The sequence below is a fragment of the Trachurus japonicus genome, chromosome 2, assembly GCF_045865225.1.
Source record: "Trachurus japonicus isolate A0001 chromosome 2, Traja_1.0".
Taxonomy (NCBI): Eukaryota; Metazoa; Chordata; class Actinopteri; order Carangiformes; family Carangidae; genus Trachurus; species Trachurus japonicus.
The window spans coordinates 9,916,572-9,931,636 of record NC_140908.1 but is presented as its reverse complement, the minus strand read 5'-3'; the positions used below and the strand labels follow the sequence as shown (position 1 = coordinate 9,931,636).

The window sequence follows — 15,065 nt, the reverse complement described above, 5'->3', positions numbered from 1 at the left end:
TTTAGTTCAAACACTTTTCCTTCATCTTTGTCTGTTCTCACTAGAGATGTTTTTTTTTTCTTTTTTAACAAAGCAACACAATCCAAGGACTAACTCTCAATCAAGCCACGGCTGATATCCATCGCTCTGTAAACTATGAGCAGGAGTACGAACAGTGAAAACATCGTGTACAGTAACCGCAGATACGTTTCCTGTCTCTCTTTACTGGAACTTGGTTCTGCTGTGGTCCGACGCTCAGGTTTCCCGCTCCCGCTTTGAAGCACTTTTCCAGGGCGTGTTGACCAGAACGAAACAAACAGCGTTTTCCTGTTTCGTGTCATGTACGTCGAAGCGGTGCGAGGCCTTAACCCTCATGTGATGAGAACGTGTGGGCAGTTGTGTGGAGGTTGTCGCTCACTGTTCAAAGAGATGTCTCCCAACTTCAGAGTCCACTGCACTTAAAGGATCATCCAGGAGGTAGATGTCAGCGTCCTGATACACAGCCCTGAGGACACACACACACATAAACACACATTTCACTTTGTCAGCTTCTGCTTGTCTATAGATTGTATTGTATTGTAATTTAGCTGCTTCTTTGAACAGATAAAAGATATAAAGCACTTTCCTCTGAGTTTTTTCATGCATTCCAACAATATACTGGAATACATATATATATATATATATATATCTCATTATTCTGTTGCTTTAATTAAGATTCTTGATTTTAAATTGTCTGTTGTTGTTAAATAAGTAGCGTATTTGTGACTTGTGGCAGTTTTAACCTAGTTTTTTTCTTTGTTGTTTTTTTGTCTTTAATGTTTTTATGACTTCTTTGCACTGTAGAAAATGCACTTCAATTTCGTTGTTGTGGAAATGACAATGACAATAAACTATCTATCTATCTATCTACCGTAAAACTTCAAATAATGGCCGAGTCCCAAATTGCCGCCGGTCCCAATTAACCGCCGGGTGTAGCAAAATATTTTTTATATTAAACGCCCATCCCATATAAACGCCGGGTCAAACATTGTTTTTCTGGTTGCCAAAAAATATTCTATGCAAATATAGCGGGTGTCTCTAGACATTAAAGACGGCCGAGGACCGATGAGACGTCAGCTGGTTGCTCCTGCCCGGTCTGTCCACTCCTCTCATCCGCACTTCAGCACCTGTCCTGGGCTGCACAGTGTCGGCTCGGCTCGGCTCGGCTCGCTCCTCGTTTTAAATGACTTTACTCCTTTTAAAAGTAGCGTAAACAGCCTACTGTTCTCTGATTACTCATACGTGTATTTAGTTAGGCTATACGTTGCATTATTATTAGTTATAGGCCTACTTCATTCAATCAAAAAAAAAGGACGGTGGTGCGAGCCAACACAGGTGCTGAAGTGTGGGAGAGGAGTGGAGAGACTGGGCGTCCGCAGGGTTTTTGCAACTTGCGGCGGATCAAGAAGGGCGGAGGACCGACATGATGGGGGGTCTCAGTCTCCTGGTACCTGTGCGGGCCAGGACGGCGGTGGTCAGGGAGACCGAGAACGAGTCCGCCCTGGCCGTATTTACAGTAATGCCTTGAGAAACGCACGTATCATTCCACCGCCGCCTGCCGCCACAGAGTGAAGCCTCTGTCCCCAGAAGGAGGTCCAGGTTGAACACTATTAATAAACGCAGGTCCCAAATAAACGCAGGTCCCTAATAAACGCCTGTTGATTTGAGCGATTTAAGCAAATAAACGCCCGGGCCTTTATTTGGTGTTTTACGGTATCTATCTATCTATCTATCTGTCTATCTATCTATCTATCTATCTATCTATCTATCTATCTATCTATCTATCTATCTATCTATCTATCTATCTATCTATCTATCTATCTATCAATAGGTAAAAATCATATATATATTTGATTTGTCCCTTTTTATACACAGTTTATATACAGTTTTTCTATTATTTATTAGTTATCCTCTGTGTATTTGTACATATGTGTGCATGCGTGTGTTAATTTAGTGATCATTTCTTTGTTGATCTTACCTGGCCAGGTTGACACGAGCTTTCTGTCCCCCGCTGAGTGTGGCCCCTCTGTCTCCGATCAGGGTCAGGTCTCCGTCGGGGAGCAGCTCCATGTCCTGACAGCACAATAAAACAAACACAATGATCACACTGAAATATATCGCATGTGGGGGAAAAAAACAGGGAACACATTGTTGATTTAAGAAATGTGAATGTCTCGAGCATGTGTGCACCACTGTCCCAAATAAACACCGGATAAAGACAGATACAATAAAAAAGAAGGAGCTGGGACATTTCTTCCTCTGCAAAGTTAGGAGTCAGGTCAGTGAGTTCATCATGAACAGGAACAAACTGATCTCTATAAATCACCTAGACACCGGTGCTTAAGATCAGATGTTATCTCATTGAGCATGATGAGTAAATGGGTTTAGGTCCAGATCAAACAGGAATCTGGGAATAAGACTAACACACATTATAAGGATCATTAAAAACAGACTTATCTCCTTGTGTTTCTTATTAAACTTCACTTTACCAAAACAGGGAGGGTTCCTGAATTAAACCAATAAGTTCAACAGTATTTCACTTTACTGATTTACCAGCAGTGAGGACCCAAAGTTAAACCCTTACATGTCTTGTTGTGCCTGTGATGCAGGGCGTGTGGGTGGACGTTTGCAATTTACCGATTTATTGCCTAAACATGCACTGAGCAGCTGCGGCCTGTAATCTCCACTCAGCTAATGAGTGCGGTGCCAAAAGCTGTAGAGTCAGTTTACCTGAGCTAAATCTGGATCCAACCCACAGTACGTATAGGAAACACAGCACTGTGTTACGCAAAGACAATAATTCAGTTCCTGAAATGAGCGTCTGTGCGCAGGGTGAGTCAGCACATGTCTGTTGTCTCCAATCAAAGCTGACAGGAACATTATATGACTCCATGTAAAAGATGACCCTGGTTTATATTCTATAATAAAGCTACATAAACCAGAAGGAGTGTGTGTGTGCAAGGCAGTATCACCTCAATATGTCAGAGCAAAGGCTATAGGTGTGTTTGGTCTGAGTAGAGAGCAAATATAATCTGTAGTGGAGTCACAGGACTCACAAGTAACTCATTTACAACTGTAAGGGGGAGAAGAGGTCACCGAGGCTAAGTTTAAGTACAACCAACGGCTTAAACTCACACACATGTGAAGGAGCAACAGGTGTCAATCAGTCACGGCCTGAGGAATTTCTCTCTCCACTGGATGAACTGGGCCTTGAAAACTGAGATTTAACTCACGTGAAATTGAATATTTAAACCAGTTCTTTCACAGGAAACACGGCGGTGACGAAGCTGCAGCCCGAGGCTCCTCCTGTCAGCCCCACTTCACGCTGTTTCCAATGTTTGTTTTTAAATCAGCTAATCCTCTTTATCAGGACTTTATCTGTGTTTGCTCAGATTTGATTCAGCACGACTGTGGTGCATTAATATTTGTTCTTATATTTGGTTTTATCAGATATGAATGAACCACAGGATCTGAATGAGCCGCTCTTGGCGACAGGTATCTATCTCCTTTGGCCGGGAATTTCAAGGTAGAGAACGGGAATCTGAGGCCTGTGAGAACCACTCATTTACACACATATAGGTAGAGATGCCTGAGAAATGTCAGGTGCAACCGTGTGAAAAGTGCAGATAGTTTACTTTACTTTACTTTACATCAGAACATGACACCAAATTTCGCTTACTAGAAAAATGCTAGCCGGAGAAAATCTGTGAGAAAATCGCAGCGAGTCGTGTGTCCCGTCCTGGGTTCATTTTATTCCAAACCAGTCGAACTATCATTTAAAATTAGCATCATGTACTACGTTATCAAAAACTATGAGGTGAAGCCCACTCTTCTGTATCCTGCTGCAGTCAGCCCCCCCTCTCTTACACAGCTCCATTGATTCGGCATCAAAAACACAATTCCTGTGTTATTAGTCACCACAGGCTCCCATCTGCCACCACCACACTCAATATAATTAATGTAATTTTTTCTCTGACTGGGCAGCTATGATGACCTCACAATTTCCTCACCATGGCAACACACAGCAACAATTAAACCTGGCTTGTCAAGAGTCGACGTACTTCATCTGGTTTCAGTGTAAAGCAGCTTGTTTTTGTAAGTAAAGTAGAAACACAACAGGACAAACGCTTGGAAGCAACTTCAAGTTTGTGTTCACGTTGCCTTTTCCTAAAAACCAGTATGAGTTCTATGAATTTGGGATGTATTTACTGTGTGATCAGACTTGGCTTTCATTGATATGCACCATTTTCCTCAAATTTACCTTTAGCTATACACAGATGTTACCAGACCATTGCTGAATAATAAAAAAAAGAAAAGAGGGTTGAGAAGATGTGCAAGAGTCACAACTTAAGTGCAAAAGTAAAAAACAAATCACAGTTTGAATTATTCACTTTAGCTATTTGGCTTTTGAGAGTTTGCTCATACCTCTGGTGTTGATACCTCTGACAAACTACCACAGAAGTAGCTAGAAAGAAACAGCTGAGTAAAGAAACAAGAGTACAGATTTGTACATTGAGGAAAGACGTAAACGCTGAAAGAGAAACTGCAAAACTAAAACTAACGGTGTCAACAAAAGTTGACTACACCCTGAAGAGACTAGACGAAACTGGAAGTCATGATGATAGAAAAAGATCAGAAAAGGAAGAGGGAGGTGTACTTCAAAAAGATGCTTCGGGCCCTGAAAGCAAAGTCTAAGCAAGAAAAATCCAAATACCTGATATTCTATATGTATTCTGTATTGTATCCTGATGAGTGACTTTTGCTGCAAAGTACCGGTACACCAATGAAACTATGATCTTTTTTGCACAAATTTGATCTTGCTTCCTCACTTTTGCCCTGTAGTGTATGTTAAGTTATCACTGCCATTAAGCCGACAGGAAGTGGTTTTTTTTTGCTCAGGCACCATGACTACGACGAGTCCTGCATCGAACAAAAGGCTTTGCCACAAACCTCAGTGTCGTTCTTATTTCAGCTACATGAGATGCTCACACACAGACATTTTTCACACTGTACTTTCAGTAACTGGAGACTTGTTACTGTTGCTGTCTCACCCTCTTCAGAGCGCAGGCCTTGATGACTCTCTCGTACTTCTGGGGATTCAGCTCTTTCCCAAACAGGATGTTGCTGCGGACGGTACCAGGGAACACCCAGGGCTGCTGGGCGGCGTAGGTCAGCTGACCCTTGACTTTCAGCACCCCCTTTTCGTTCGGCAGCTCTCCCAGGATGGAGCTCAGCAGGGAGGACTGGATGGACACAGAAACAGAGAGAGAAGTAAGACATGAGAGAGACCTGCTGCTTTTGAGACTGAAATGAGGAAAATGTAAACTGACCTTTCCAGCTCCCACTGGTCCGATCACAGCCACCAGCTGGTTGGAGTTCAGATTTAGAGAGATGTTCTGCAGAGTCGGTGCATCCAGACTCTGAAAAACACACATATATATAAATATATATACAGTATATATATTTATTTTATATTTATTTAAACAAAGAGATTTTGTTATTGCTCCTAGAACGAGTTAAGCTTCTCTCTCTCTCTCCACATAACCGCCAGCATGATACAAAACATATTTAAACATAATATGATATAACACAGGAACAATGCATGATGTGCATGCCTGGGTTTCCTTGTGGCTGGGCCCTAATCCAGGGAAACTGGCACAGGCTGTTCATTGTGTGTATTATCAGTGAGAACAAGGGGTCTGACCTTGTCCCAGTAGCAGAGCAGATCCTGGATCTCCACAGAGACTTCACTCTTCTCGTCCTGCGGTAGAGCAGCTCCACTTTTTTTGATCTCGTCAAGCATCAGAAACTCCTAGATGACAAATATCAAGAGTGAAACCTCTTGCGCTATCATTTCCACAAGTATTATGTAATATGCACACCTAGTTAAGACATATTTGAGTCTTGTGTAATTTCTCATAACTCCTGGTTTGGCAGTGATTCTGAGTCAAGTCAATGTGATGTGGCTGAAGTTTCATAATAAATCACAAGCAGCTTGAGCTGTAACATCAGCCAACAAGTGAAACAACATGCAGTAGAGTCTAAGTAGATAAATGTGATACTTGTTGGGTTGTAAGGGAAGATAACATTCATTTTTCATTAGAAATTTGGGAAAAGAGTGAATACTATTTAATCTAGTTATGTATCAAAGTTATTTGGCTTTTTTGATGATGGGCATTTGTTTAAAAAAAGAAAAAAACAAAGAGTTCTAGTTACAAAAGGTTGGAAATGCTGCTGAAGCTTCAGGCTACCTGAATCCTGCGGATGCTGACGCGGGTCTCAAACAGCTTCTCAATGGCGTTGGGGAAGAAGAGCGTGACGGTGAGTCGCACAGAGCTGTACAGCGACACCGTCACAAACACGCGACTGGCCGAGATGGTGTTTCCCAGGAGAACGTAGAGGGTGAAGGTGATGAAGACGATGACCTTGCTGGCACAGAAGAAGGAGGCCATGTTGAGGCCTCGCAGGTAGGAGCTCTTCATGATCTTGGAGATCTCCTTCCTGAATGGAAACAGTGTCAAACCATCACATGACATGACACGACACGTATGGTAACAAATATGTGCAGTGAAATGTCCTAACTCACTCCTCACTAAGGAGTGGATGGTTGTATCTCATCAGCAGATCTAAAAATATCTTTATTAAAAGCACATGAATCTACTAAGGGTTTGCTTTAATCCTTGATCCAGTTAGGAGCGGCTGTGGAGACGAATGAAAAGCTTTGCCAGAGGAGAGATTTTTTTTTTGGGTTCCAACCACAGAGCAGCGCAGAGATGCGTTTTGACAAGGCTCACTTTGTCAAAACGCTATTTCTACACAAAGCCCTGTTTATGTCTGCTAAAAAAATATTTTTAATTCCGACCTCATCACAACATGAGGTTCAAACTGTGGCATCGTGTTGAAGCCGATGAATGAAAAGTTTTGAAGGCGCTGGAAACTAACAGAACTAAAAATTAAATGTGCTGCATCTAAACGAAGTTATGCATGCATGTGATGGACTGTGTGTGTCTGTGTGTGTGTGGAAAACATCATCAATTTTTGGGAAGCATCACATGGTGAAAAAAAGCTAAAAACCAGAGTTCACTCACAAAAGAAAAAGAAAGAACGAGGATGTGGTGCAGGCTTGCACCTCATCTTAAAATGAGGAAATCTTGTGATCAGGAGATGTCCTGATCACAAGATTTCCTCATTTTAAGATTCTCCATCTATTACAAAATACTTTGTTTCCTCAAGTTTTACTTTATGCACCCAAAAGAAGTAACCTAAGCCTTACCAATCTAACCGAGCTGTCTAGTGATTATCTGTCCGCTACAGATAAAGTATGCACAGAGTGACACAGCAAAAAAAACTGCTTGGTGTTGCCTCAGCTGATGCCTCTCTACTCATTAACTTTGAAGAGTTGTTTCACATCTTTACCTTCTTACATCAGACACCAGAGCAGCGAAGGGTTTCTCCCACGCGTACATCTTGATGATCCTGATTCCAGACACCACCTCATTCATTGTGCGGATCCTGTTGTCAGTCAGAACTGCAGTCTTGCTCCTGTAAAGTGGAACATGTGTTTGATTAAATACTACAGATAAAAAGCCTAACCTGCAAAAAAACAAAACAATCTTTGCAACATCAATATTGACCTTTATCCTCATTGCATGTGTTCAATAATTTACGATGGTTATGCTGCGGTTACATGACAAACGGGCACAGTACTTCTGCCTGAGGCTCTTTAAACAGACCAACTATTTTACTGTTATGAGGAGTCATACACCAAAGCAGCATGTTCCCTTACACCTGGAGAATATCATTCGTAGGCTGCAGCATCTCAGTAGCAACATGATGCTACTGTATGTTTCTGATATGTTAGGACACATTTGATCTTAATCAAAACAACTGAGTTTGCAATAGTGATTTTTGCACTTGACTTGGTCTATTTGTGTCATGTTATGTATCAGGTTTTCCCTTGTATTTTAGTTTATGGTCTGCGTCTTCTGTCTATTACATGCTGGGACCGGTGAAATCTGGTGCAACCATCTCCTCATTCCCTGCAAATGATTAATGACACACTGTCCCTTTAATAAACTAAACTAAAGAGAAAAGCTTTGACAACAAGCTTCTACCTCCACTCATGTTTTTGTTACCTGAACTTAGAAAACAGCCTTCCAAACAGGGTCTGCACAGGCATCAGGAACATGAGGACCACCATGCCCACCAAGCACGATGGGCCGATCTCCATCCACAGCAGGCCCACCACCGCCGCCGCCTGCAGCGGCCCCACCCACAGGTAGTGCAGGAAGATTGTCACCTGTAGATGCAGAACACACACATATACGCACACTTTACAACACATCCTGGGTGGTTTTTTACATGATGGGCAGAGTCAGTCAACAGAAACAGCACGGGGGCCTAACATGGTGTAATTAAGAGCCCGCTGCCAAGAAACTAAACGCCCTGACGAAGTGAGAAAGTAAGTTTTCACAGCAGGACCTGGCACACAGCTGGCTGTAGGAGACATGTTACCACACACGTAATACAAACAATACGTCACACAGATCAAACCGATGCAGGCGACAACTATAAGCATGCCAAGAATTTAACCTTCACATCAGTGAAATTAGGTCAGACACATTCCAGGAGTTTAAATCCCGGGATGGCGCTCCCCCTTACTCCTAATGTAATAGGCAACACAAACCAGTCTGTGGTGATTCTCAGTGGGCCAGATTGGAGCAATTGTTCACAGCAAGCCAATTCTACCTGAATAAAATATCTACTTGTCTTTGATGTCTTAATCATGAAATATTTTTACTTCAGCTGCAGCTTGGATGCAGATGAATTCCTGTATCTCCAATTCATCTGCATCCAAGATTTTTTCTCTAGTTGTGTTTCAGTTAAAGTTGTGTTGTCTTAAAAAATAAAATAGAAAATGCCTGTGCAGTGCTGGGAAATATTACTATAAGCCCTGTTGTGAGGTGGATTCTGGAGAAGGAGGGCGAAGAGGAGAGAGAGAGAGGGAGAGTTACTTTACACTGCTTTGACCTGGAGGCAAAAATAGCAACCCGTGTGTCTTCTCTTTTAAAAGTCTACAGTTTCACCTACATCGTCAAACCTGTTGACGTCATTTGAGAGGAGGTTGACGATCTGGCCTGTGGTGGTCTTCCCCATGGCTGAACTGCTGAGACACAGAGCCTGGAAAAATAGACAGGAATCATCATGAAACACAATCACTCTTAAAGGACAACAGGACACAACTCGTAGCCTTGATGTGCAAGTAGAGCACAATGCAGTGACACTACGTTCTCCTTTATCATGTTTCCTACTGACCTTCTTATAGATCATGTGACACATGGCCACTCTTATCTTCATGCCTGTTCTCTGCACGTGGTAGAAGTAGAGGTGATGCATCACCGCCAGGCCGATGGTGCAGAGGGACAAACCAGCGGCGTAGCCCAGGGTCTCGTATAAAGCCGTCTTGTCCTCTGGGTCGTAACTCTCAAAGTACTGAATCACCTTCCCCAGGATGACTGGCTGGACCACTTTAATCACCTCCTGATATGCAGGCGAAGGAGACGGAGAAGGGTGAGCGTCACAACACAATAATTACAGCGAGGACATGAATATTATCAGGGACAGGGACAAGTGATAATCACAACACGCTCTTATGAAAACCTGTTGATCTACATATTCTTATCTCCCTTGCATGAGCCAACACAATAATCATTATATATAAAAAATATTATATTACATCTTGTCTGTTTTTATGCTTGTACAACTTAATGACACTGTTGTAATGAGTTTCAGCAAATTAAAAATCATCTGAGCAAGAGTTTAAGCACCTTAACTCAGCAGCTGAACAGACGTGACACTGACCTCCACCAGGGTGAAGAAGCCCAGCACTGCGTACGGTTTCCAGAAGCACCTGATGATGACTTTACTGAGGCTAGGTGGCTTCATTTCCTTGGTCGCCCTCTGGACATCAAGATCCCAGAGTCTGTGGTGAGAAGAGAGTGGTCGTTGTTATTCATTTGAGGTAATTTTGTGCGTGATAAGACGACGAGCCTCACGTGCAGACGAGTCAGGAACTCGTCCTGGAGGAATTGGATAATTGCATGATCAAAGACAGCGATGCAACAATAAACAAATCCAGGAGTATTTGTTCAGTAAAGACCCGTTCTAACCTGCATGCCAACAGCCACTACTTAGTAATTATCACCCTATAAAGTCCCAGATATTTCATAACTTCATATATAAGAAGGTAATCAGCTGCGGGTTATTACAAGATAAACTTTGTTCCAGTGCAACAATGTGGAATGTGGTCGGGCTTAATAACTACGGCATCAATTCATTTTCATTGTATTTGTTGACAACAGGAAATACAGATTTGACTTTTGTGCAGTTTAACTTCTACAATACCTCTATTTTGTCTTCATATCCTATTCAACTCAGTGATCTTGTCTCAGCTCTGTGGAAAAAGATAAACTCACAGAGCTGAGACGCCCTGAGGACAGAATTTCACCCTCAATTGACCATTGACAATCAAAATTTCTCCGTCAATTTAAGCGCTGGCAGGAAACAGTTGCGCTGCCAAATGAGAAGCCTTTTCCAAAACGACCCCGTAATCGATCGTCAGCGGCCGGATGCTGTGAAATCAACAACTCCACGCTTCATAATCGAGACTACAGTCCGAAGCTCCCAGGAGTTTATGACAGGAAGCGTTATTGATTATATCTGGTGTGGGTGTTTGTGTTTGGGAACCAGACGGAGACTCCAGTGTTGGTTCCTGTTATTGCGCCGCACGTGTCGTTAGTAAAACATCAACAATTATTAATCTGACACAGTTTTTCCAAAGCTAAACATCCCATCAGTGCACGGCAGCTTCCTGATAACGCTGGAAATGTTTGACTCAAGAGTTGACAAAGGTCACGGTTGCTCCCACCAACTGCAACACTTGTTTTCTCTTTTTGGAGAAACAAACATTAACTGTTACCATAACCTTTAATTGCATCACTTGAGTCGAAGTAGTAATGAACAGTATTGCTTAATTCTTCATATCAGTCCTTAACTTTTAAAGTAACATCCTATCAATACTGTGCGTCCTTGACTTTGACTATTTTATATTAACTTATTGATTCTGGTCTTACCCTCTTCCTCTCTCTTCCTCTTTTATAACCCAACATCCAGTCTCAAAACACACTGAAGCAGAGTTGTGAAAACAGACAGAGATGCACTTTCATGAGAAAAAGTTTCAACACATAAGAAAACTCCCCTAACAGGATGGATGGGTGTCATATATATTATCTACAAATAAACCACAAGTATTACACAGTATTTCAGCTTGTGAAATGATGATGATGGTGATGATGATGAAGACAAATGTCTGCAATTTTGTCTTCATTCATCAAAAACATCCATTTTATATTCTGCTTTGCAAATCAGGGTTGGTCAGTTTGTAAGTAATGGAAATGGATGTCCTGCCAACAGCAGCAGGGATGTGCTGGGAATTTAAAGGAGCTCATCTGTGAACTGAGGATGATGATGCATCTTTTATCTTTTGGTGCAGCCACCTCTCCTCCGACACTGGTTTTCATATCTGTAAATTATATCCAAGTCTTTATGACTCCACTTGGAGATCGAGAAGTGCAGTCTAACTGATTATATGATTCTTCCTGACATAAAAAACAATCATCCATCCATACATCATAAACTTCAACAGGTGATGCATCCTTGCTTGTAGATGACTTTTCTTTTTTGTAAAAGGCCGCTCTACCTGTGCAGGTCCTGACCCAGGTTCTCCGACCTGTCCTCCACCAGCACTTCGTACATGTCATCCTCCTCCAGCCTGCGTTTGGACCCGACGCTGAACAAGGGATTGAGCCACCTGAAGGAGGAATAACATCATGCATCATCAGCAACTCATGATCATATTTTACTTTATTTCTTAAAACATTTGCAGCTGATTACACCCTTTGTAGCACCCATGAGCCACTTGTTCAAAATACAACTATTTAAACATTGAGTGTGACACAGTGTGTTGTCGATACCGGTCTTGGTCTGGTCGATACTGGCTTTTTTTCTCAAGACCAGAGCTGCAAATGTCTCTCTGTCATTCGCTCACTTTAGTTTGTGTGATGTAATTCAATAACTTTAAGTTAATTAAAATTGTTCTACTAAAGTATCTGCTCGTGTAACCATCTGAAAGACTTGGTGTCACCAGGGTCAACGGTGAGTGACTTAGTGAGTTATTCTGTTCAATCCAAACTTTGTTTCAATTAAATATGGTTTAGATTTTATATTATTCATCTGAGCAAAAATGTAAATATCAAGCCACATGATTATTATGAGTACTTGTACTGAATACAGTACTGGTCTTGAAAATGGTCTGATCTTGGTATTGTCTTCTTGGTCTCAACCCCGTCAAATTCTTAGTCTCAGTCTTGATCTGGTCTTGCTCTCAACAACCTCAAAGTCTTGGTCTTGGTTTGCTCTGATCTTGTTCTGGACTTGGTCTCGACCCCCTCAAAGTCTTGGTCTAGGTTTTTGGTCTTGGTCTACTCTGGTCTTGGTCTTGTCTTGTTCTGCCCTGGTCTTGGGTCTTGTCTTGGTCTTGGTCTGCTCTGGTTTTGGGTTTTGTCTTGGTCTCGATCTGCTCTGGTCTTGTCATGCTCTAGTATTGGTCTAGTAGTGTGTTGAGCTAGAGACCATCACTGACCGACTTCAATCTTATCCATATCAATCCTTCTGTGGTCTCCATGGCAACTAATAAAGAAAGGAGTTGCGTCAAGCGCGCAGACACAACTTTCCCATTAGGGCTACTGTCACGAAAGCACATGAGTCAACAGGAAACGAGCATTGTATTGCGATAAAACCAAATCCCGGGACGTTTTCTACTGTCTTTTCAACAAAGTGAAAACTTTTTAGCGACTTTCGTTAGTAGTAATCATTTTATTTTATTTTTATATATCTTTTTTTTAGTTTACACTTAGTAGCCGGTGTCTGTTCTACAACGAGGTATTCGTTGAAATGAAACCAAAAACGTGCAAGCTCTCGGTGTGGTGTTTTAAATAACCCGCTGACCCGCGTTTCCTCGACTTACCAGAAAAATATCTTTGACAAAAGCCCCGCCGTCGCTGCCGGGTTAGTTTTACCATCCTTGCTGCCTTGGTCCATGGTTTTCCTCCCTCACCCCAGTCCCCACCGACTAGTTTCCGTCCAACTTTCTTGTCCAAACTGCTGCTCCTCGGGCCATGCGGCGTTAACTCGCCCCTCACATCTGTCTGCAGCTGCTGACAAAGAGGCCGGAACTGCCCAAAGGTGTGTTACACTGTATGTTTCGGGCAGACCCAACGAGCAGGCGATAACACCAGAAAAGATTATTAAAGAGGCACAGTGGGTGGTCCCGCCCCCGCTGCCACCTGATTGGCTGAAAATCCCCCCGCCCTGCTATTGGCTGTGCCTTCTGCTCTTCATTCACACGATTGGCTGATGAAGACATGTGTAATATAAGAACACAGTGCACCCTGCTTTGGAAATGCTGTTTCACTATGGACTGGAAAACCAAAAGGCATTAAAAACAAACTCTATTTTGGTTTATTTTATTTTATTAATATGTAAATTTTATATTGATTATTTATTTATGTTTTTCCTGTCAGGGGTCTTCAACGTTTTTCAGGCCAAGGACCCCCAAACTGACGAAGAGATGGAGCAGGGACCCCTGCCTTTTACAAAATTGTGTATTATGCCCATGTATAAATGCAGCTTGTTATTGTGCATTCAGTACTAAGCTATTCATATATATACGAAGGTTCATATACAGTATATTTATGTTTTTTCTAAACATGCACAAGGTAGGGCAGCTGTCCCTCTGCCATTTATAAACAGACCTTGTTCTCTGATATCGCTGGCAATATCAACAATTTCTGTCAACTGCATGAAAATTCATTCATATTGTGCGTTATTAGGTGTTTAAGTATATGTATGGCTAAAATCTGCTCTAGTTTAAAACACTCTTTGTCATTGGCCAGCTGTTTTATTTTATTGTCAGGATAAAATAATAATAATAATAGGTAATAAAAAAAAACGTCTTTATATGTGCATGGCAATCATATCAGAATTACTCAGCAAAAATATCAAGTTGTCCAGCCTCTTGTAACTCATGATAGTGGAGTGAAAATGTGTCACTCCTGATAAAGAGGCAATAAAGTGTGGCACTCCTCATGTTATGACTCTTTTGTAATCCTAATCTCTCCAAGGAACTGGAAATAAACCGCATGAAATTTCACTTTGGGTTGTTGTGTTTGCTCGCCCTCTATCATATTGTGGTGGCTGCTTGCACAAACACAAAGGCACCTGATGTGGACACAGAAGAGGATATCCTATAAATAACGAGGCGTGCCGTCGATGACAGATACAGTACAGGTGTTTCCTGCACTGACATGAAAGAACTACGGGAGCAGGAGGTGCTGGAGTGGAAACACAACGCCTATCTCTGTCGTTCAAGGATTGTGTGTGTTTCTAAGAAATCTCGTCACATGCAACCAAGGTGAACTATTATCCTGACACCAACAGTGTAATGATAACAGACTTACACATTATCCTGCTGTTGATGTTTAGCCAGCACCGACGGGGGGGTGGGGGGGTGGAAAGGCCTGACGGAGAAAAGCCAGCAGGAGCTTATTACAGGCAGCTGAACTCAACCCAATAACATTCATCTGGTGGGGGATCAAGAGTCCTTTCCCATGCTTTCCCAGCTGAGTGGTAGGCCTATTTCCCAAAGCAAAACAAATATTTATAGAAATATATATGCATATTAAAATGTACATTTTGAAACATGACAATGGGGTCAAATGCTGCAGTTCGAATAAACACTAAACAGTGTAAAAAGTACAGATGAAGCTGATGGGAAAGGGAATTAGTTTGGCATTTTCTGTTTCAATTCTGATTTGCTGTTTATTTTGTCTAATATGTCTTACAGCAGTTTGGAGTTTGTTAACTCATTGTCACCATCTATAGAGGCCTGGATACTGAACATTACCACTTATATCTAGTTACCAGAATAA

General features: G+C 42.0%; 1 protein-coding gene across 1 annotated transcript; it reads right to left on the bottom strand.

Annotated features, from left to right (window-relative positions):
* Positions 1–390: 390 nt before the first annotated feature.
* On the bottom strand, positions 391–13,346 carry LOC146990830 (ATP-binding cassette sub-family C member 4-like). The gene is made up of 13 exons (XM_085799962.1): positions 13,103–13,346; positions 11,777–11,887; positions 9,880–10,000; positions 9,334–9,558; positions 9,109–9,198; positions 8,154–8,317; positions 7,435–7,560; positions 6,270–6,519; positions 5,723–5,830; positions 5,349–5,438; positions 5,070–5,261; positions 1,997–2,091; positions 391–484 (listed from the first exon to the last, which is right to left on the bottom strand). Exons 1-13 carry the CDS (start codon positions 13,174–13,176, stop codon positions 394–396), a joined length of 1,737 nt encoding a protein of 578 aa, XP_085656088.1. The 5' UTR covers positions 13,177–13,346; the 3' UTR covers positions 391–393.
* Between the last annotated feature and the right edge of the window lie 1,719 nt (positions 13,347–15,065).